This window comes from Phoenix dactylifera, chromosome 8 (assembly GCF_051530095.1).
Source record: "Phoenix dactylifera cultivar Ajwa chromosome 8, Ajwa_hap1_PhDact_Kaust_v1.1, whole genome shotgun sequence".
Taxonomy (NCBI): domain Eukaryota; kingdom Viridiplantae; phylum Streptophyta; class Magnoliopsida; order Arecales; family Arecaceae; genus Phoenix; species Phoenix dactylifera.
In genome coordinates, this window is record NC_143197.1 from 28,048,966 (window position 1) to 28,070,159 (window position 21,194).

Sequence of the window (21,194 nt, forward strand, 5' to 3'; positions counted from 1 at the left end):
AAGAGATTCGTCATCTTGGGTGATAAAAGTTCCATCATAAGCTTATATTTGAGGGACGAAGAAAGACACAAGACTCATACAGTCATACATGAGGAAGGCCAAGACAAAGGTTTGAGCAGAATATGCTCATTGATGTTGTCTAATATGTGCATAGAAATGTCCCACCGTGTGCATTGATATTGCTCAATATCTACAACAAACTTGTTTAACATTGCATGATGCTAGTACTTTATATTTTTTGTTTTATCAGGGTTTTTATTCTCTCTTATTTGTACTTCATTACTTTAAGCTATGTTTTATAATTAAAACATCTCATAATTGCTGCATAGATAAAATAAATTCGTAATAAGTCTACATGGTTCAAAATTGTTGTGTAGATAGTATTATGTATATGGGTGGTATATTCCACATTGTATTTACAATGTTATAATTAACTATATTACAACATGACGTCAGATGAATTTCGTATAATTTTTCTGAAGTTCTTGAGTAAAGAAAATGGTAAAATTTGCGCAAAATGAAGCTCTACAGCCTCTACTTGAAATGGACAAGGAAGAAGAAAATCTACGGTTATACGAAAGAAGGGCTTCAAAGGAGACTAAAGTGATTTCAAAGACTTTAGCAGATATTCCATAAATTTAAAAATTTTCTATCAACTATGCTAAATTTAGAAGACTTCAAAAGATGTTTTTTAAAAATACAATAACTATCATAAAATAAAAAAGCATAAAATATATTATTTGTGACTATCCAAAAAAATTCTTCTCTGATGTTGGAACAGCATCGGCGAACTGGCTGAATCTACAGACCAAATATGTTTTCTGTAAAGCTATTGCTCTGGCACTCTGAGGTATTTTGTTTTTTGATTTTATTAGGTGTATTGATACTTGTCAAGTATGGTCCGCCCACCATAACAAAAAAAAAAAAAAAAGTCGATCTATCATCAAATTGCTTCCCTTATCAAGTATGGTACCAAACTCCTCCATATGAACGTGTCACTCAGCCGTTGGTTCTTCACATGCAACCAACCCCACTTTCAACCAATTATTGTGACTCCATGGGGCCCCAAGCATTCCTCCCAGAATCTCGAGAGAGGCAAAGGAACAGCGGTCACGGTCGGGAGAGCGGGACCGTACTTGCGTCGTTGCAAGGCTTTTTGGATATTATAACGTCAAAAACAGCCCACAAAGAAAGGAAAGAAGCGCTGTCGATGATTACTTCCTTATCGAGTTCCGTGTTACAACTGTCGCATCATTCCACTTCCTTATATTCCTCCCCTTCGGCACATCCCATCGAAGGACCACTTTCAATTGCAAAATTACAGGCTAGCCATTCAATTATGCAGTCAAAAAGCTTGGGCTTTGCTTCATTGAATAGGAAGGGAAAGCAAACTTTTGAGTGCAAGGTTGCATTCCAATATATGAATATTAGAAAAGGAGAAAAGGAAATATAGTTTGATGTAAAACTTTGTGGAAACAAAAATGGTAACCCCATCCCGTTTTGGAAAGAACATGGCATCGTGGTGAACCCCACATTTGTTAAAAGTGTTTCGTTTCTTTTCTTATAATGGAGAGATCCAATAAAAAATCTAAGGTTTCATGAAGCCATCTAATTAGTCTTAGTTTAATTAGATCATGAATAATGTTGAACTAGCATTAGAAATCAGAAGAGATTCCACAAAATTTTGGTTAGCATCAACATCTTGCAAGTTTATCTTATAAAACTCTCTCCACTCAAACATGTGACTTGTTACCATTATAAATACAGGAATCCTGATGTTTCTTTATAATGTGTGAGAGTTATGTTATATTAGCATTTTTTTTTATTATTTCTTGAATCAAGTCTTCCATGTTGGGCTGAACTTATATTGAAAAAGTTTAGCAAGGAAATCCATGGCAATAATTATAGGTTTGTCCTAAAAGCAATTTCTTATTTTTATTATTTATTGGGGTCATTTTGAATTAAAGAAAGTAGTGGTTCACCTATCCATTTATGCATAGGTCTAGTGGACCATAGATTACATTTGCACAATTCCAATGATTTTTAGGATAAACTATATGCAGAGTGCTCAATTAGTTGCTAAAATGTTAGTTGCAATGATGTCGAACCATATCAAATCGTAGTGGTTCTGTACTTTAGCTAATGAATTAAACTCTTGAACGCAATAGACTTGGCCAAATTTTATATAGAAACTCTTAAAAATTTCTAGGCACTCTCATGTAGCCCACAAAACTTGAATATTACAGATTTTATACTTTCTTGTAATGGTTTATAGGCATGAAGTTTACTAATGAGTATGGATTCAATAAAATTGCTTCGTCTATCCCTGTTGTAATCAACAATCTTAATGATTATATTCCATTGCACATAAAGCAGTCTTATGTAACAACAAAAAATAGAAGTCAGATTATCAACTGATTGCAGGCTTAATATATTGGAAACCAATATTGATTCTTCATAAAACTCAAAAAGTGGAGTTTTGGGGAAAAAAAACCCCTTTATAACGAACTCTATATTCTCAAAATGTTAGTTGATACTTAGTGCGTAATTACTAAATGGAATGAAAGCTAGCTTGCACCCCATAAGAGATCTATAGTAGCTAGGTCACTTCCAATCACCTACTTACCCACTACCTTAATAAAGATAACATAGCTGAATGTTTACATTAAATCCAGCAAAGTCATATCCAACTTCAAGTCTTCAATCATCCATCTTAGTTTAATTATAAAATAGCTTACATCCATTATCCATGCAATTCAAGTATAATCACGCTCCTTCATAATTAATTATTTTGCTTAAAAAAATATGCCTCTTTTACCATCCTTTATTATATACAAAAATAAACTTCATCTATGCATACAAGAAAACATAACTATCTTACCTTTGATTTGATTCTCCAATATATACAAACTAATTAACAATCTAAATATATCAAATTACAATTCATCGTAAAATATTACAAAGGCACCAATTAATCATACTAATCTTTCTTGAATTGCACCCATTTGTGCCATTTCAATTAGACCAAACAGAACTTATAACATTTCAATCAAAAAAAAAAAACTTACAACATGGGGTTTTTATTCTTCTCACCATAGAATTATAAATATCTGTTTGATCAGCATACCACACTACCACCTGTACTATATAATTAATTGTTGAGATAAGAAACATCAAAAATATTACTCAAAGTAAATTCTTCATTTCAAGTTTAATGTAAAAATTTGTACATGTTTAGTTTTATATTTATTATTTATTTAAAAATAAATATTTATAAAAAAAATTAATTATTTTAGATGGGATCATTAGATTGTTACATTGTACTGTTATTTTTCTACCTAACGACAAGATAATCCACCAGATTTTTCCATCAGATACGTCCCTCTCCCATCACGACACGACAGGACGATCAACCGTGGACCCACATCCATTCCACGTCACCTCAAGCGTCCAATCCATGGACACCAGCGTCGAGAAAGCGAACCGAAATGATCCGATCGTCCGTCATTCCTTCTTTCCCACTCCTACCCACCCCGTGGTTCCCACCACGCCCTCAGTGGCATAAACGCAAATAACAGTGAAAACCGAGGGTGTGTGAGAAGCCGAGCTTTCCTTCTCATGTTCACTCTCCTTTTATTACAGCTCCACTCCAGTTCTTTCTTTTCAGCTTTAGCTCTAGGAGGAGGGAGAGAGAGGGAGAGAGAGAGAGAGAGAGCAATGGGGATGGCGTCGGAGAGCGCTTTCCCTTTCTCCTCGATGAAGCTTGCGACGTCTCCGCGCTTCTGTAACTCGATCAGTAGGAGGTGATCCGTTTCCTTCTGTCATTTCTTCTTCGATCTTGCTTTTGTATTTGTCGGATGAGTTGAGGAGATCTTATCTGGTCAGATCGAATCGATCCTTTGGGATTTCTTTTTCTGCAGGGTTTTTCTTATTGGGAGCTTTAAATGTGTTACTCTTTGGTGTTTTGTTTAGGGACTTCGGAGAAGAAAATTTTGATTTTTGGATATTTTTGGCCCTTTTCCCCATTTTTGTCAAGTAACGGATTATGAAATGCGAACAAAACAGAGTTTTTTCAAAATTTATTTTCGTTCGCATTTGAGCTATAAATGCGTTCTTGTTTTATATGTATTCATTGCCTTTTGGGAACTATTTTTTCGCAAAGCTTTTTTTAGAGAAAAAATAAAGGTATGAAATGTCAAAAGGTTTTTTTAACAAAAAACTGTATTTTTTATTTTAAAAATTACTCATAACCTAGTTTTTATTTCTATTTTTGCCACTATTTATGAGGTTTGTTAGCAAAAATCTCTTGCCATCATTCTTCGAGGGCTGAAGAAGAAAACAGGGAGTGATACAGTATTAATGGCTTGATATTTAGATTTGGAAGTAAGAATGTGGTACTTGGCCTGTTTCCTATTGTAAAGATTATCACAATATGTGCAGGATATTTTCTGATGTTGTTGGGGATATAACGATTTATGTGGATGGCCAATCATTTCTGTTGCACAAGGTATACATGGATGTTTTAATGAAATTGTTCATGAATAGCTTTCTGTTTCTTCTATTTATATAGTTTACATTACCCTTTCTTTCAGATATGTGTCATTGATGCACACTCCTCCTATGAGAATTCTGGATTCTGGTGCTTATAGTATTGTGCAGAATGCAGATACTGTTCTAAAGATTGAATATGATATGATTTAGCTATATTTGACCAGTTAATAATTGCCCACGAAATGCAATGTGTGCTGTAAGCAATGAAATGAAACAAGGGAGAAAACCACTATTATAATGATTGAAAATCTAGATTTGCAGTATGAGTCAATGTGGACATCCTTTACCATGAGAGAACAATCTTAATCAAATATAGCAAGATTGTGATTGTATATTTGAAAGCTAATTTTCCAAGAAACCACATAAATGACCATCCATTAATAAAGTTGCTTAATCTTTTCTTGTTTGATTCATAGATGGACATCTATGAGTATATCAGCAAGACAGTGGTCAAAAAATAAAGGATGCAGAGCCTAGACTTTACCAGGATCAAAACATAAAGGACATCCATGAGTACACACACACAGAGAGAGAGAGAGATACATAAACATATACATATACAAATACATATACATACATAAACACACTTTATCTTTTTTCATCCCTTACCTTACTCCAGACAAGAGAGCCTAGACATAATATCTGCACACTAATTAGCATTTAGTAATCTCGTGCATAGCCATATATTTATTATTTCTTCTTGGTGAAACTTCATTCACTCCGTGCAACTCACATAGAGGAAATCGGCTTTGTAACATCTGTTCTGACCTTGTTTTTTATTTTGAAGTTCCCTTTGGTTTCTCGGAGTGGAAAAATTCGCAAGATGATAGTGGAATCCAAGGACCCTGATCTTTTTAAGTTGGAGCTCTGCAATGTACCTGGGGGAGCTCCAGCATTTGAACTTGCTGCAAAATTCTGCTACGGAACAAACTTCGAAATCACTACCAGCAATGTGGCTCATCTCCGATGCATTGCTGAGTATCTAGAAATGACAGAAGATTACCAGGAGGAGAACTTGATTGCCCGGACAGAGACCTACATGAATGAGATTGTGGTGCAAAGCCTTGAGAAGTCTCTCGAAGTTTTATGTGCTTGTGAGGGTTTGCATCCCATTGTGGAGGAGCTCGGTATACTGAATAGATGTGTGGATGCAATTGCCATAAATGCTAGCAAGGAACAGCTGGTTTCTGGTTTAGCCCGCTTGGAATGTGATGCTGGATCTGGGAAGTTGAAAATGGATTGTCAGGACTGGTGGGTTGAAGATCTTTCAGTGCTAAGAATTGATCTTTATCAGCGAGTTATTGCTGCCATGAGGAGGACAGGGGTGAGATCAGATAGCATTACCACATCAATTATGCACTATGCCCAAACCTCTCTAAAAGGTATTGAAAGACGACAAGCTTGGGATTCTAGTGCTTTCGTTGGAGACAAGCAGAGGGTGATCATAGAAACACTTGTTGGTCTCTTAGCAACAGAGAAGATCACATCTGTTCCTCTGTCCTTTTTGTTTGGGATGCTAAGGATGGCAATAGAGGTGGATGCAGGTCTTGGCTGTAGGCTTGAGCTTGAAAGGAGGATTGGGTTTCAATTGGAAATGGCATCACTAGATGACCTGCTCATTCCTTCACTGCAGACAAGTGATTCAGTGTTTGATGTTGATACTGTCCATCGTATACTAGTGAATTTCCTGCAAAGGATTGAAGATGAAGCTTCTGAAGAGTCATCGCATTGTGGATATGAATCTGAAGGTCTTAAATCTCCAAATCACAGTTCAGTTCTGAAAGTGGGGAGGCTTATGGATGGGTACCTGGCAGAAATTGCACCAGATCCATGCCTAAAATTGCAAAAAATTATGGCTATCATTGAATTATTGCCAGATTATGCTCATGTAATTGATGATGGACTCTATAGAGCAATTGACATATACTTGAAGGTAACTATTTGAACCTGATTTTGCAATTACTGTGAATATAATTATACATTTCTTTCTTTTTTTCTATGGTGAATTGAAAGATACAATTATACTTTTTGTAACATCTAGGTCTCAATGTAGCATGTTCTTGACCTGCTGCCTCATTTAGTTCACCTTACTATTATTTTATTTCATGATTTTTCTTCTGGTTTATTTTCTATTTAGCCTTATTTGACATGTGGCAATTAACTTCATCATGTTTTACTCAAGATGTACCCTGTAAGAATCGAGCAGTTTTTTAAATTTTGGTGAAGATATTAGTTCAATATGAAAACAGGAAAAGTGAGTAGTATGGAGTTACTAAAAATTTGCCTTATTCGGTTTGCTGTCTGTTATGTTTATCACTGTTTCACACATGCATGCACGCGCGCGCACAAATGCGCTTGCACATAAATACAAGCACATATATAATGGAAGCTCAAGGTTTAAATTTAACAAAACTAATATTGTCATTACTCAATAAATTTCGATGAACTTTACAATGTAATCCAGAGGATCCAATTCTTTAAACATTTCAGAAACATTTCTTTTATCAGAAATTTTTTTTGCATAGTCTTCTTAAGTGAGAACTGTAACTTCATCTCTCAATTATCTTCCAAACAAAAGTTACCCATTATTAGTAACTTGCTTGGTTACTCAATTCACTCCAAGTTAAAATTTTGAAAGATCAGTCTGGTCTTTTTTGAGTTAATTTTTCATTATGAATGCATGACTGTTTTATTACATGACCTTATTTTCTTGTAACGAAAATATGCGATAACTCAACATGAATTTGTAGAAAATCTTTCAAGTTTCATGCTTTTTGCTTTTCCTGAGATGCTTGACCAAGCTTTTGAACTCAATCAGGCCCATCCATCCCTGACAGAGTCTGAATGCAAGAAGCTGTGCAAGCTCATTGACTGCCAGAAGCTCTCCCAGGAAGCCTCAAACCACGCCGCTCAAAATGACCGCCTTCCTGTCCAGATGGTCATCCGTGTTCTCTATTTCGAGCAGCTTCGCCTCAAGTCTGCCCTCTCAGGGAACTCCGGCGACGGGTTCTCTCAGAGGATGATCAGTAGCAGCGGGGTCCCAAGTGCTGCAGTGTCACCGAGAGACAACTATGCTTCGTTGCGAAGGGAGAACCGGGAGCTGAAGCTAGAGATATCCAGGATGCGAGTGAGGCTCAGCGAATTGGAGAAGGAACAGGCATTCATGAAGCAAGGGATGAGGGATAGTAGATCAGGGGAACATGGTAGAGCATTCTTTGCATCTCTTTCTAGGGGAATAGGCCGGATAGCAATGTTTGGCCCAGCCACTGGAAAACAGCATAAGAGCACGAAGAAGTTGCAGGCATCAGATGGAAAGAGCAGGAGGCGGCAAAGACAATCTGTCTCATAGATTGCAGTGGGGTTTTGTTGTTGTGAGAAGTTATATTTACCTTGGTTAGATTATGGAGTACACGTACAACCATGCAGTTTGTTCACTGTATGATCTTTTGAGATCTTATTAGTGCTCACAGGCATACCTGAAACCACTGTTGGTGGATAAGTTAATAATGCAAGAAGGATGTATCTGCTCTCTCTCTCTCTCTCTCTCTCTTTCTCTCTCTGTGCTTTTTTAATATGTACAAAGTACCATGGGGGCAGCTAGTCTCCAGAGCTCTGCAGGTTGATTCCCTTCTACAGAAAAGAGAGGGTCGGGCTTGATGGTCCTTGGATCCACATCCCAATCCAATGCGAGCATAGGTTTTAATGTTATAGACCATGTCATGGTAGCCGAGACTTAACGGGCCTTGGCAGCCAAACAATACTTATGTCATTATATATTTGGGCAGATTCAGGTTCACTGGGTCAACATGTAAAAATAAAACTATCTTTATTACATTTTAGACGGAACCCATCTGGTTCGCAGAAAAAAAATGGAGAAAACTATGAACAACGAAAAAATAAAAAATTAGAGTTTTCAAGAAAAAGAGCTAAAAAAATAGTATTTTTATAAAAATAAAATTTTTATATTTCATTAGAAAGAAAAATTCATAGACGGCATAAACAAACTATGGTTGTAAATTGATATCGTTTTTTTCTAAAAGTATTCTTATGCTATTAAAGTCCATGAATAAAATATTTTTTTAATCAAAAGTATGATAGATATTTATATATATATATTTAAAAAAAATAGGTGCTTAACCAAATACATACCATTCTAGAATGTAATGTCTTCTTATAATCAATTAAATATACCAACACGATGTTTTTTAGACATCATATTTCCATAAACTATTTTTCCCAAACGAGTTCTAGGACCCAGATACCTCAGCCCATTTCTATAATGATCCAGATAAGAGAGAACTTGTCAAAGCTAGCATAATGTTTGACAATTTTCATACAGATGTATTAACAAATAGCGTTTGATCACTTCAGAACCAATATTTAGAAAAACATCAAATATTAGTTCTGTTTCTTCTGTGAACCTAAAATGGGCAGGAGTTTGCTCCACTTGATCCTGGTTCCAGCTTTCCTACATTTTTAAAACTCCAACACACTGCCCCATGTTTTGAAGATTTCAGAAAAGGATTCAAATTCTAATAAGGATCCAACTTCCGCTTTTCTTAACATTGAAGCAAAAGCTTGTAATAACTAAAACCCTTAAATTATATTTCTTCTCCTTCTTCTTGGGCACACATCTATGGCCCTACTAAAGATACATGGACAGTAAAACATATTAAATGTCCATCCAAACAAACAAATTACCTCAACCAAACATTTTGGATTTAGTTATATATGATATAAGTTGGAATAAATATTTTTAATAAAATAATTCTAGCCGCCAGCAGCACAACCTCTTAATACTTAGCATCCATGAAACAACTCATATATAATCATCTCACCATTTGAAAGCTTAATATTCTCTAGAAAGTTCGATGAATTCTGTTATTACTCATTCTTTCTACATCTAAATACTTAGCATTCATGAAATAAGAAATAATTTTAAACACAATGGGTAAAACATGGCCACACTGATCGCTTTGACAACTTCAGAATGGGGTGAAAAAAATCAGGCAACAAGAAACAAGAGAGTATTGGATAACTCAAATCATGAAATTTTCACAGCCAACCACCGGTCAATGTGATGCATACATAAGCATAATGCAAAGACAAGCTTCTTGTTGGTACTTAAGAACATCAACAGAAATCTTATGTAGATCAAAATATCTTCCTGACCCTTTCTTCCAGAATCCAACTCTACCAGCAATACCTTGGGTCCAAATCTTAGAAATACTACTTTAAACAACATGCAACCTTGAATCTAACTTATCTAACTTGTGAACTATCAGTAACTCAGATTTCGGTCTGACAAAAGGCAGACACAGAGAGAGCAAGCAAAGGGCGGAAGTGCTTGTCCCAGGATCCCAGTGTATGGGTAAGCACATTCAAAGCATCTACAGCAAGTACAATACCAGAATTTTGTGATAAGATGAAACAGATTTTGTTCGGCATGTGAAAGAACAGCGACTCTGGTGCATGTGAATGCAAGACCATACCTCTTTACTATCATTGCTTAAAGACTGTCAAGCTCAAATTTGGACCAAGCGGAGGAGGTTTAATAGAGAAGATATAGGACCCATTACAGAAATGGGTGAAAGGACGAGTGATGTTTTATTGCAAGAAAAATACAGATATGAACAAGTCAGGCTTCCATCTTCCCAAAAAGACGCTTTCTGATCTGCAAGAAAGGCGGGGAAATCATATTCTTAGTAACATGAGAGGATAACAACATGCAATCAGCTATGAAGTTCACCAAATAAACATGTGAGCATTTCTAAAATGGTTATATTGAATCTGTAAGCATTGCAGGGTTATTCCATGTCATAACCTTTTAAAGCACAAATCCAATCCAATTAACCAGACCATTCATTTTATCTATTGCAGCATAAAAATCATCAACAATACCAGCAGTCTACCAATGAGAAAAGCTATCAACATCTCCGTTGCTATACTAAAGAAAACTATTATTTGATTAGAAGCAATATTCAGTGGTCCAGATTGATAGCCTTATTATGACAGATTGCACAAGAAATAAGCTCAAATTTTTCTAGCCAGTTGGTGAACAACAGATTTGAGGTGTTGATACGAATAGAGAGACATGAATAGAAAAATAAGAATACTTATACAACATATCATCATGGAGATATTCACAAGTATGATGCTGAAAGTCCTTTCAGTGATTAGAACAAATAAGCCTTACCAATATTATTTTTTTCAGTCCTATGAGAGAAAATTTTGAAAATCCAATGTCAACCTCAAATCTCATATTTATGTCATTCTAGGGTTTACTTCTTATAAAAAATATATATTTTAATTTTATGAGTCAAAAATTCATTAAAAAAACGTTCTCATAAAAGAGTCATTTAAATTCTAAAATGCATGGAGCAAAAAGACAGGACTCCAAGGTTGAACTTATCTTTCTTTATAATTAATTCAAAATAGCGAATAGCTAAGTAAAAGGCACAATGACATAATGACAAAAGTTGCACACCAAAGACGGACACCTGCCAACACAAGTATTAACAGGGACATATAAGGACCATTAGTCTTTCAAGAGTGGTCGAGCCAATACACGTCGTTAAACTCACATCTTCAGGATATACATCATAAAGCATTCTTTTTGAAATGTATCTATCTCGTTAGAATGTTAAAAAAATTCAGGCCTGAAAGATTACCTCAGGTAATTTCTGTCTGAAAGCAACCTCTAGTCTTGCATCCAGTGTGTTCTCACAGACAATCTTCCCATCTTGTGAAGCCAAAACAACACCTCCAGAGCTGTTACATCATGGGAAACACAACGGATCATTGTTTTAGACCAATCAAAGTCCATCAAGAAGCTCGTACAGAAATAAATAGTCAACTGCCAATTTTCAAATAGATCAGTTGCCTTGCTAGTTTAATGTTACAGAAGGGGGAAGGAGAAAAAAGAAACAACATTGACTAACGATGCAAATATGTAAGAGGATTAGAGAATGTTGAAATACTAATAATGTGGAAGTCTTTAATAAGTTCGGTATCAACATAAAACGAAAAAGTTTAAACATCACTAAACAATTGTGTCAGCTAAGTTGTAATCTAAAAGTATGCATGAATGTCAACTAAGAGTCCTGACCATGCCGATGATCTAGATATCTATGAGAGCCATCGCCACTTGACGAGATTTTAGATATTAGTATGTATGTTGTACTTTAAATATATGTAATTGATTGTATTATTTTATATTTTTTACCTCACTACTTGATTTGAGAATATTTCATGTTGCTTCTTATAGTATGAAGCATCTCACTAATCGTTTTATATTTTGTATCATTTTAAAATAATAAGATGCATCATCTAGGTTAAACTGGGATTATAGAAACATCAAAAACACATCAAAAGAACATCAAAAACATCAAATTAGACTTAAAATTATTGAAAAGGTTCAAAAAAATTGATTACCAATTAAATCAACTTGAAAAACTCTAAAAAAAAAAGGCGTGCTGGTACGGAATCAGCACGCTCAAGCATACCGTGTGTCGGTACGGTACCGAACTGGTACCGTACCAATCCATCTGCCGACCGGTATGAGCCCCGGTACCGATTCGACGGACCTTGCTGGGCCTCTACACTTCACAGTTTGGTGAAGGGTTGAGAATTGGTACCATCTTCTTCTTCTTCAAATGTTATTGAATCATAATATCTTGAAGTAACACATTCATATTTGTCATGTTTTCCTTTTATTTATCATAGAGCAAACCAACATTTACTGCATTGCAAAAATGGATATCATAATGAAAAAAAGCTAAAAAGAGGAAATGTTAATGGACAACTCCTAGGTCTTCATCACGTTGGATATACATATTTCATTATGAGTGGGCACTTACTCCAAGTTTCCAATTTTTGAAAACTATCTATCCGTAAACTCCCTTGTACTAGATTTACACATTTCTCCCTTCAACATCACCCAACCATATATTCTGTTCCTTCCACTTAATGACTACCCGTATTTATACTACACATGACACAAAATATGGCAGACCTAAAGGTGAATAATTTCCAAGCCAATAAGAAACATGCAGAGACATTTGAAAGAGAAAAAGAGTTGGTGCTGGTGAAGGTGTTGGATTCCCATACAATTTAGGATTCCAGATTTCATCGGAAATGATTACTTGGTGGTCAAATTTTAAAGGGTTAAGACTGACAGAACCCAAAGTATAATTGTGCCGGTAATCATTTGCTAGCAAAGACAAGCAGATAGCAAATGAATTGCTAACACAAGTGGAGCACTTCTAGAGATACAACAGAGGTAGAGAAAAGTCAAAAATCCACATCACAGAAACATCGGCAGGTTTAAATAGATCCACTGATGCACATTTTTTTAGGCTAAGATCATATCTGTGAAAGATCAAAGTCTTCCATGCTACATGATGTGGCTGAAGAAAGGCTCCAATAGTGAATTATACATTACAGAGAAGATCAGGACTATATGAGACCATGCATATTTGAACATGTCAACTTGCAGGTTTTAAATTGTGCTCAAAGGACTTGCATGCAAACTACCTAAATCACTGTGTCCAACGCACTATAAAGCATGGCATACATCCTGTTTAAACAAGAAAGCATGTAGTATTGCAGAAGCAGTCTCTACAAATTATGTTGCTCGCAGAGGATTTAATGACTTCCTCTAAATTTAGAATTTAATCCTAGAAGTTGGCATATTCCTAGTATATTCAAATTCTGTACTGAATCTGACTAGCTGAGAAATTACCAAAAAGTTCCATGAGCTTCACTGCTAGTTGGAGGTGCTGGAAGATACACATGATCAATATTAATGTTTGGAGGATGAACTTGTGCTTTATCTGCATACTCTTGTTTAGCTTCATTCAAGATAGACTCTACCAGTGTATGGTCAACCTCCCTACACCGTAGTAAAATGGATGGCTCTTTCAGACGCAGTAAGCTCTGGAAATCACAACACACAGATCCAATTATCCTTCTGTTAAAAAGAGAACCCAACCAAAAAACAGAAGAAAAGAAAGAAGGCAATTGTTGATGAAATAAAGAAACAAAGAAAAAGTAGATAACCACTCTAAATTTCATATAAAAAAATTATAGATGGCATGCCCCTGGAATTTTTCATATAAATTTATGGTAACAACTACAAACCAGTTGAGTCCACCTGTATTTCATGGCCTTATTTTATGTTATTTACCCTTTTATTCCCATGAAAATTTTTTGGAAAAACAAGCAGTCATGGTACAATGTAACCCAACATCAAATGAAAATGCCCAATTAGGATAAAGCAACATTTTTCTTAGGTATTTTTCCATATATGCCCCTGTAAAATGTCCAATTGCATATTTACTCCCACAAAGTTACAATTTGCATATTTACCCCTAGATCCACCTCTTTTGCATATTTAGCCATGTTACCACCTTCCATTAGGTACCATAAGACGGCACCATTAAACTGCAGTTAAACTATCATTAACTTTACAAAATAACATTTTTACACAATAGAACTGGCTCTAAAAAAATTAAATTAAAATACCGTTCAAGAGCAGAATTGAACCCCTAACCTTTAAATAAAACACAAATTCTTTACTGCTAGTATAATACTTGATGACGACTTAATATGATGATCCATTTTACTTATAGTGATTGAACTCAAGTGTTCCAGTAACTTATAGTATTTTACTAGCTTATAATATTTTAAACAGTTAATTTTATCCTTTTTGACAGAAAAATAAGTAATGCTTGCTTCATTTTATTCCTTTGAAAGTTCTCATAACTTCACTTTAAAATAGCAGTAAACCAATTCAAATATTATTAGTTAGTAGAAATAATTCAATTCAATTACTATAAGTAAAATAAATCATCATGTTAAACCATCATCCAATACCGCCTTAGCAGCCAAGAGGTTCGTGTTTTAGTTGAAGGGCTGGTTCCATGAGGTCAAAAATACAATTTCGTAAATTTAATAATATTTTAACAACGCCATCTAACAATACGTACTAGAAGGTGACGGCAGCAAGGGTAAATTAGCAAAAGGAATTGGATCTACAGGTAAATATGCAATTTTCAACTTTTCAAGGGTAAATATGCAATTGGCTATTGGGTATATATGCAAAAATACACTTCTTTATTACCTGGACAATAAGGTCTTTCAAAAGCCTTTTATAGGCCTGTGAATTATTAGAAACACGCAGAAGCTCCTGGCTAGCAGTCTCCTTCATCAAATTTACGAGATCATCTTGGGCTTGCAAAACTTTAATGCGTGACGCATTGAGCTGCATTGAGTATTCACTGCAAAAAGACTTCAATGATGGATGAAAATCTGCTAAAACAAATTCTAGAAGCTAAAATGACAACATGCAACCACAAATTGCTAGAAACCTACTGTAATGATATGTATCAGGAAAATTTACTCGCATGGCTATCCTTGCTGTTATCATAATTTCATACATGAGTTTCAAAACTCCACAACCAAAATCAAGACATCCCGTTTTTGTCTGGGACTAACCCAAAGCTGAGTTTGGTTTGTGGATGTTCCAACCTTAACTTATTGTACAGCCAACTTGTTGCTGCTTTTGTGTACTTCATCGTTTCCTTGAATACTAAACATTTGCTGAAGATTTAAATTGGACTATGCAAGTTTTTAGAAGATTTCGAAGCATTATGATATTTGGGTTTGAAATAAATTAAACTGAAAAGCTAGATCTTCCATAGGCTTGGCTATTCTTGAGGTTACATGTATAGATGTTTAGAGTGTCATCAAACAATCAAATGATCTCTTGCACTCTAAAATGACATGAAATCTGATTTTTGATTTTCACTTTTAGAAAATATATTTTTTGAATTGCAACAATCTGAAACCACTAAAGCAATATACCAAGAGGTCCTCAAAAATACAGTACATTTCAAGTTAAGTGCAAATTATCTTCATGATTCACACTCTTTTTTGGTTTTTACTTATATTTCCTTTTGCACTATCAAAACTGAAGTTGAGACAAATGCAGACCCATGTCTAGCAAATGCAATCGCTACACAGGTGAGGCTTATGGAAAAAGGTATGGTTCATGAGCAAACATTCTACAAATAGCTCCCAACAAGAAATATTCCTTTTGACTCAGTGCTATTTTCCTCGCTATGGCATTTGAGAAGGAGAGAGCCTTCCATGAGTAACACACTAAAGAGAAGTATTACATTCACTCCAATTCACATTTCTAACCATTTGTCTTCTTATTTTTGAAGATTTTCGACCATCACCTATCAGTTATAATGTAAGGGACAGTTAACCTCAGTAACTTGATAAAATGTTTGTACGAAGAATAATATGCACTATCCAATTTCTGTTAACAAAAAATAATTGAAAGTAGGCCATTACATTTTTTGCTTTAGCACCTTTGGTTTGAACATTCCTGGCATCAAAATTCATTGGGGACAAGCAGTTGAGGGCCGTCCTTATATATTTCTTCCTTTTTGTAATTTTTCTGGGAAAAAGGACCAGTGGACAAAAGCCTCTTTTGTACCCTCTCTCTCTCTCTCTCTCTCTCTCTCTCTCTCTGTGTGTGTGTGTGTGTGTGTGTGTGTCACACGTGCATGTGCATGCACAGGTATGCACAAGGATGCAATAACTTTGGTAGACCGACAAGGGGTATGTTACTTGGCTATAAGGCCATCTTCCTTGCTGCACATTTTTTTAATAGAATAAAGTATTCTCAATTTGACTGGAGCAAACATTTTAAATGTTGTAGGCATGAGATATAACCTTCATAAAATTTCCTTTACATAAAAGAGAAAACTAAAACCAAGGAAAAAGAAAGGTGAGATTGCATGTAATCATTCTCTGGTAAATCCTAATGAAGCAACCATGGTCAGATTGCATTAGCACACAAATATTATGCATGGGACTAACGTTCACAATCTAACCAATGTAAACATTTTGAAATGCCAACACAATCATGTTGCTTGAAAGATGTGGGATTCACTTCATAGAACGTGCATAACTTCTTAGGTAGCATACTGAAAGAAAATATTAGAAAATTGATGTACATCCATAATATAACATAAAAAAGAGCAGCTGTGTAGCCAAACCAGAATCCTAATATAAAATTAATGGCCATGTCAGTGACATATGTATTCCAAAGTTTGAACCCACACCCAATCATTGCTTTGCTCCAGATATTAGATGAAGTTGTAACAATGACTCCGATTATCAAATAAACGCAGTTATTAACCCCTTTGAAATTTTTTGTGAACACACCATATCAATCTACCCTAATTAGCACTGGAATGGGTTTTTCAAAGTCAATTTGTTGCTTAGCCAACCATTATGGATGTTAAAAAGATGAACTGAAAATATCATGTTTATTTTGTTCAAGAAGCCAATTTTCTTTACTTTTTGTTTCTTGACCAAATTTATCTTATAGAAGTCAAGAACAGCTTAAACAATACCATTGGCAGTGCCACATTATTGTATAACAAAAGGTGAAGAACATTAACAGCATGGCGTATATTGAGGTTTTAAGATCTGTACATACTATACTAAGTCTTGTACAATCTCACAAGCTTTTCACAACCTACATTGATGGTTGACTTTCTCATATAAATGATAGGAGGTACCATGCATCCCATCCTACACAAACAACAATATCGATGTATCAAGCCTTGTGAAAGCTCTACTGCAAGACTCACAAGCCCCCATTGAATGTAAGGAAGAGAGGTTGTGTTATTAGAAGTTCTTAAAAAGAAGACAACATACCTTGGACAAGGCCATGGTGACAAGACTTATTGGGTTGTAGACTTCCTCTAGGTTTCTAAAATATATGTACAATCTTTAGGGAGATGGTGCACAAAGGTCTAGTTAGGGGCTCTACACAAAGTTAAGGTGCCCAATGTGCATATAGATTCCTAAAATGTTGGCATACTTGCAAAGTTATAACCCCCTTATGTGTTTGTACTAAAGTACAAAGGTACAACTGCAAGCCATGTATGAATATTGTGCAAGAATGAGAGCGGACTCAAAATATGTCTACCAGCAATGTTATGCGGCTCGTACAAGGAATAGGTGAGATTGTACTGCTAGTTTTTTAAGACTTGGCAAATTTTGTGATAAGGATTATCCATGGCTTGTTAGGAACCATCAATATTGTTAGAAGGTTTTGGTAAAAGTTGTACTTTTAGGGTTCATTAAGAAGGGTGTGTTAGGTCTCATAGAACATTGGAAAATGCATTTTGCATACCATGGCAATATTTAACTTTGATAGATGTCCTGGTAAAAGTTCCAAATCTCCCTTCTTGCATTTGTATAAAACTTATAAGCAAGTGGGTGACCCTTTTATGGGCTTATATAAGGTTTTACATGAGTCTAGGTATGGGCCTTTGCATAAACCTAAGCTCTACGTGCAACCCTTATATATGGAAGGCACAGCCTTGTAGCATTATTTGTGTGAGGCTGGGATGATGTTGTTACAGACTAGACCAAGTTTGATATGTATTGCAGGGAGACAAAGTATAATGCCTGCTCAGATTTGTATAAGAAGACCAACATGGGTTGTACAAGTCTTTTAATTGTTGCATAGGAACTTCTAAAGGATAAGATGTCAGTATTCCTATACACTTTTTGCCATATGTTGCTTGCAAAAAGCCCATAATGTCACAATCAAAGGAGCACATTGTCTCTTATTGTCTTGAAAAAATTGATAAATAACTAGAGAAAGTCGTGAAGGATCCTAAACAATTATCTTGGCCAAGATTAACTACAAATTGTGGCTAATTTTTTGAGACCGATTCAGAACACATACTCACATTTTCCTGCGAATTTCCACCTGTTTTTCCTTACGTTCATATTCTTGTCGGATCTTTCTTTTCTCTGCTTCAACTAGCTGCAGCTTTTCTATGTTGAATTCCTGCATGCAATGGGGGAAAATGTCTCACAACAAGCCAATTATCCTAATGTATCTAATAAAAGCATAAAAAAATATTGATAGTCGAGCACTCTTAAAAGCACATAAAGTTATCAATACTTCCGTTTTAACCTTGTGTAAGATTCTTCACATGAACATATGCCCCAGTTTCATTTTCTTTTCTCTCTTTGTTTTTCAAATGGATAAGTGCAATCCAAGTGCCAAGAAGAAGGATATCATCCATAGTGACATATTATCATTTTGATAACGTAACTCCATAAATACAACAACCATGACCACCTAGGCACTTCCTGTTATGTTTCATGTTACAGATAATGGACTTTTAAATTTCTCCTTCTATTTATTACTTTTTCTTTCTTGGGCATTCTGATGTTTTGGCACCTGCCCAGCATTTAGGCACTATGCGATATGGCCACCTGTCTGCCATCCGCAATCTTTTAAAACATTAATATATATTCAACCCACAACTCCATCATGGTAACCAACCATTTTAACCATTTGTCTAAGGACTATAATCCAATATCATTCCATGTCAAAGATAAACGGGGTAATATAACAATAAAGACCAGCTATACTCCCTTAACAAGTATTTTTAGACTATCTGGATATACTGATTGAACATTCAGGACTAACAGAACAACAGTTTAATTATTTTGGTATATCACATCAGAAAAAAAAGATCTCTCTTTAATTAAGTCTTAGTTTCCAGTGCCAGAATAAAGTTATTATTGAAGGCACTGGTCTCTCTCTCATATTCTTTGATATCGATGCCAAGATAAAGTCTTGATTCCAGGGTAACGAATAGGGTAATATCAGTTTGACGAGAAAAGTAGGGAAAAAGTTGATATTTGCAAAAATTCCTCCAGAAAATCGGGAATAGGGGGGGAAATCATTCTTGATTTAAAAAAAGTTTCAATATTTAAAATTGCTGAACAACCAAGAAATCTAGCGCAGATTTTAGCCTCGTATTATTAAAAAGACTAATGAGCGGGTTCATCAAAGCGATTACAAGAAACCAAAAGGAACAAAGGCACCCAAGATGCTATTTTGACGGCAAACCGATCACTGTAAACAGCGTATAAAGCGAAAGATTCCATCAAAACAAGAGAAACAAAGTGAGTGAAAAGAGACAGCTTTATTTATAAAGAAAAGAGACAGCGTTCGAGATTTGCGGAACAAAACCTCTTCAGCGGAAACGGAGATCTCATTGGCTTTCTCCTCGGCCTCCTGCCGGATGAACCGCACCATCTGTTGGATCTGCCTCGAGACATCGGCGTCGTTCATCGTTCCCACCTCCTCCTCTTCGCCTCTCCGCGCCTCCCCCAATAAAAAAGCTAGGGTTTCTCCCCGACGGCGGGTTCTCTGTTCTTCTTCTATTAGCGTTCGATCGATCGCGAGAGAGAGAGACAATACAGTGGGGATCGGATCGGGAACCAACCACGGACGGAAAGAATCACGGGAGAAGGGGCTCGAGCCGGCGTTTTGTCCGTTGCTACGAGAGCAGGGCGAGAAAGAGGGAAGATGGTTAAGCTCACCGAAGGTACCTGGACTCCAGGGCATAAATTAATTGGCGTGCAATATTTATGAAAGATGACAAGTTGGCTCATAAGTTATATTTGATATAGTAGGAGAAAAAGGGTAGAAAATCTCATCCCGCCTAACTTGTATCCTCTCACCACAATATAATTTATATATGATAATATTATAATTTTAATATATTCAGTATCAATAGATTCTTTTAATATCTTATAGAATATAGCTTTGTATTTACAATAACATGTATACTTATCATAATATCAAATAAATAACCTAACTATCATTATGGTCATAATATAATTATTTAATCATTATTAATTTTATCTTAATGATTCTTATTTTAATTTCTATATATAATATTATAATAACAATCATAATTATATTATGATAACTAATATATGTAACTATTTGTCATTTAATATACCTAATTATTATAAATCAAATAATTTTGCAGCGATATAATCAGTTTAGTGGGCATCATTGTAAAAATATAATTATAATTGTTACATAGTAATTATTGGTTATTATAATATAAATCTTATGAATATGTGTAATTATAATAATGCATCCCATTGCTAATATCCAAAAACTTTATAGTGCTATATACTATAGTAAGTTTTATTGTGGTAATCAAACCATGATTTAATAGTAGAATTAATTTTCTATCAAAACCATAACAGCATGATGCTCACTATGTTATAATGTTTCTTATTATAATCATTATTATACTATCATAATCATCCAGTGTGCGGTAAGATATGGTGCTTCATCTTTTCCACAAGCTTTATTCAAGTGTATCTTTTCTTCTTCTTTTTTTTATTTTTTTTTCTTTTTTTTTGATACATCGGCAGCTCATACTAGTTTGGCGTGAGCATGGCTAACTGAATCAAAAGATGAGTATATCCTTTTCAAGAGCGAGCCCTCCTTATGTTTAAACCACAAATCTCCCGAAGCAACAAGCAACAGCCATTGTTTGTGATGTAGCTCAAATTGGCAAACGTGTTGAAGCAACTAGTTTGTTTGCATTCCACTCCAGGACTCCTTTCCTAGCCATTTGCTAGTCAAGGTGAGACGAAAGGGTGCCATCTTTCACACTAAGGTCTCTATCTTGCGTCTCCATCCTTGGACCCCTAGCCAGAATTAATTCTCTATCCCCAAGTTCATGAATCTTCCCACAGGTCTAATAAAACCCAGCTCATTCACA

At 35.3% G+C, this 21,194-nt stretch overlaps 2 protein-coding genes across 2 annotated transcripts; one reads left to right on the forward strand and one right to left on the reverse strand.

The window, feature by feature from the left end:
- Positions 1-3,594: 3,594 nt before the first annotated feature.
- LOC103716687 (BTB/POZ domain-containing protein At3g08570) lies at positions 3,595-8,084 on the forward strand. Its single transcript, XM_008804789.5, has 4 exons — positions 3,595-3,803; positions 4,441-4,507; positions 5,339-6,484; positions 7,370-8,084. Exons 1-4 carry the CDS (start codon positions 3,619-3,621, stop codon positions 7,898-7,900), a joined length of 1,929 nt encoding a protein of 642 aa, XP_008803011.4. The 5' UTR covers positions 3,595-3,618; the 3' UTR covers positions 7,901-8,084.
- A 1,497-nt stretch (positions 8,085-9,581) lies between these two features.
- On the reverse strand, positions 9,582-20,034 carry LOC103716686 (V-type proton ATPase subunit E-like). The gene is made up of 6 exons (XM_008804788.6): positions 19,637-20,034; positions 18,336-18,436; positions 14,675-14,831; positions 13,295-13,488; positions 11,223-11,322; positions 9,582-10,225 (listed from the first exon to the last, which is right to left on the reverse strand). Exons 1-6 carry the CDS (start codon positions 20,012-20,014, stop codon positions 10,190-10,192), a joined length of 966 nt encoding a protein of 321 aa, XP_008803010.2. The 5' UTR covers positions 20,015-20,034; the 3' UTR covers positions 9,582-10,189.
- Positions 20,035-21,194: the final 1,160 nt, after the last annotated feature.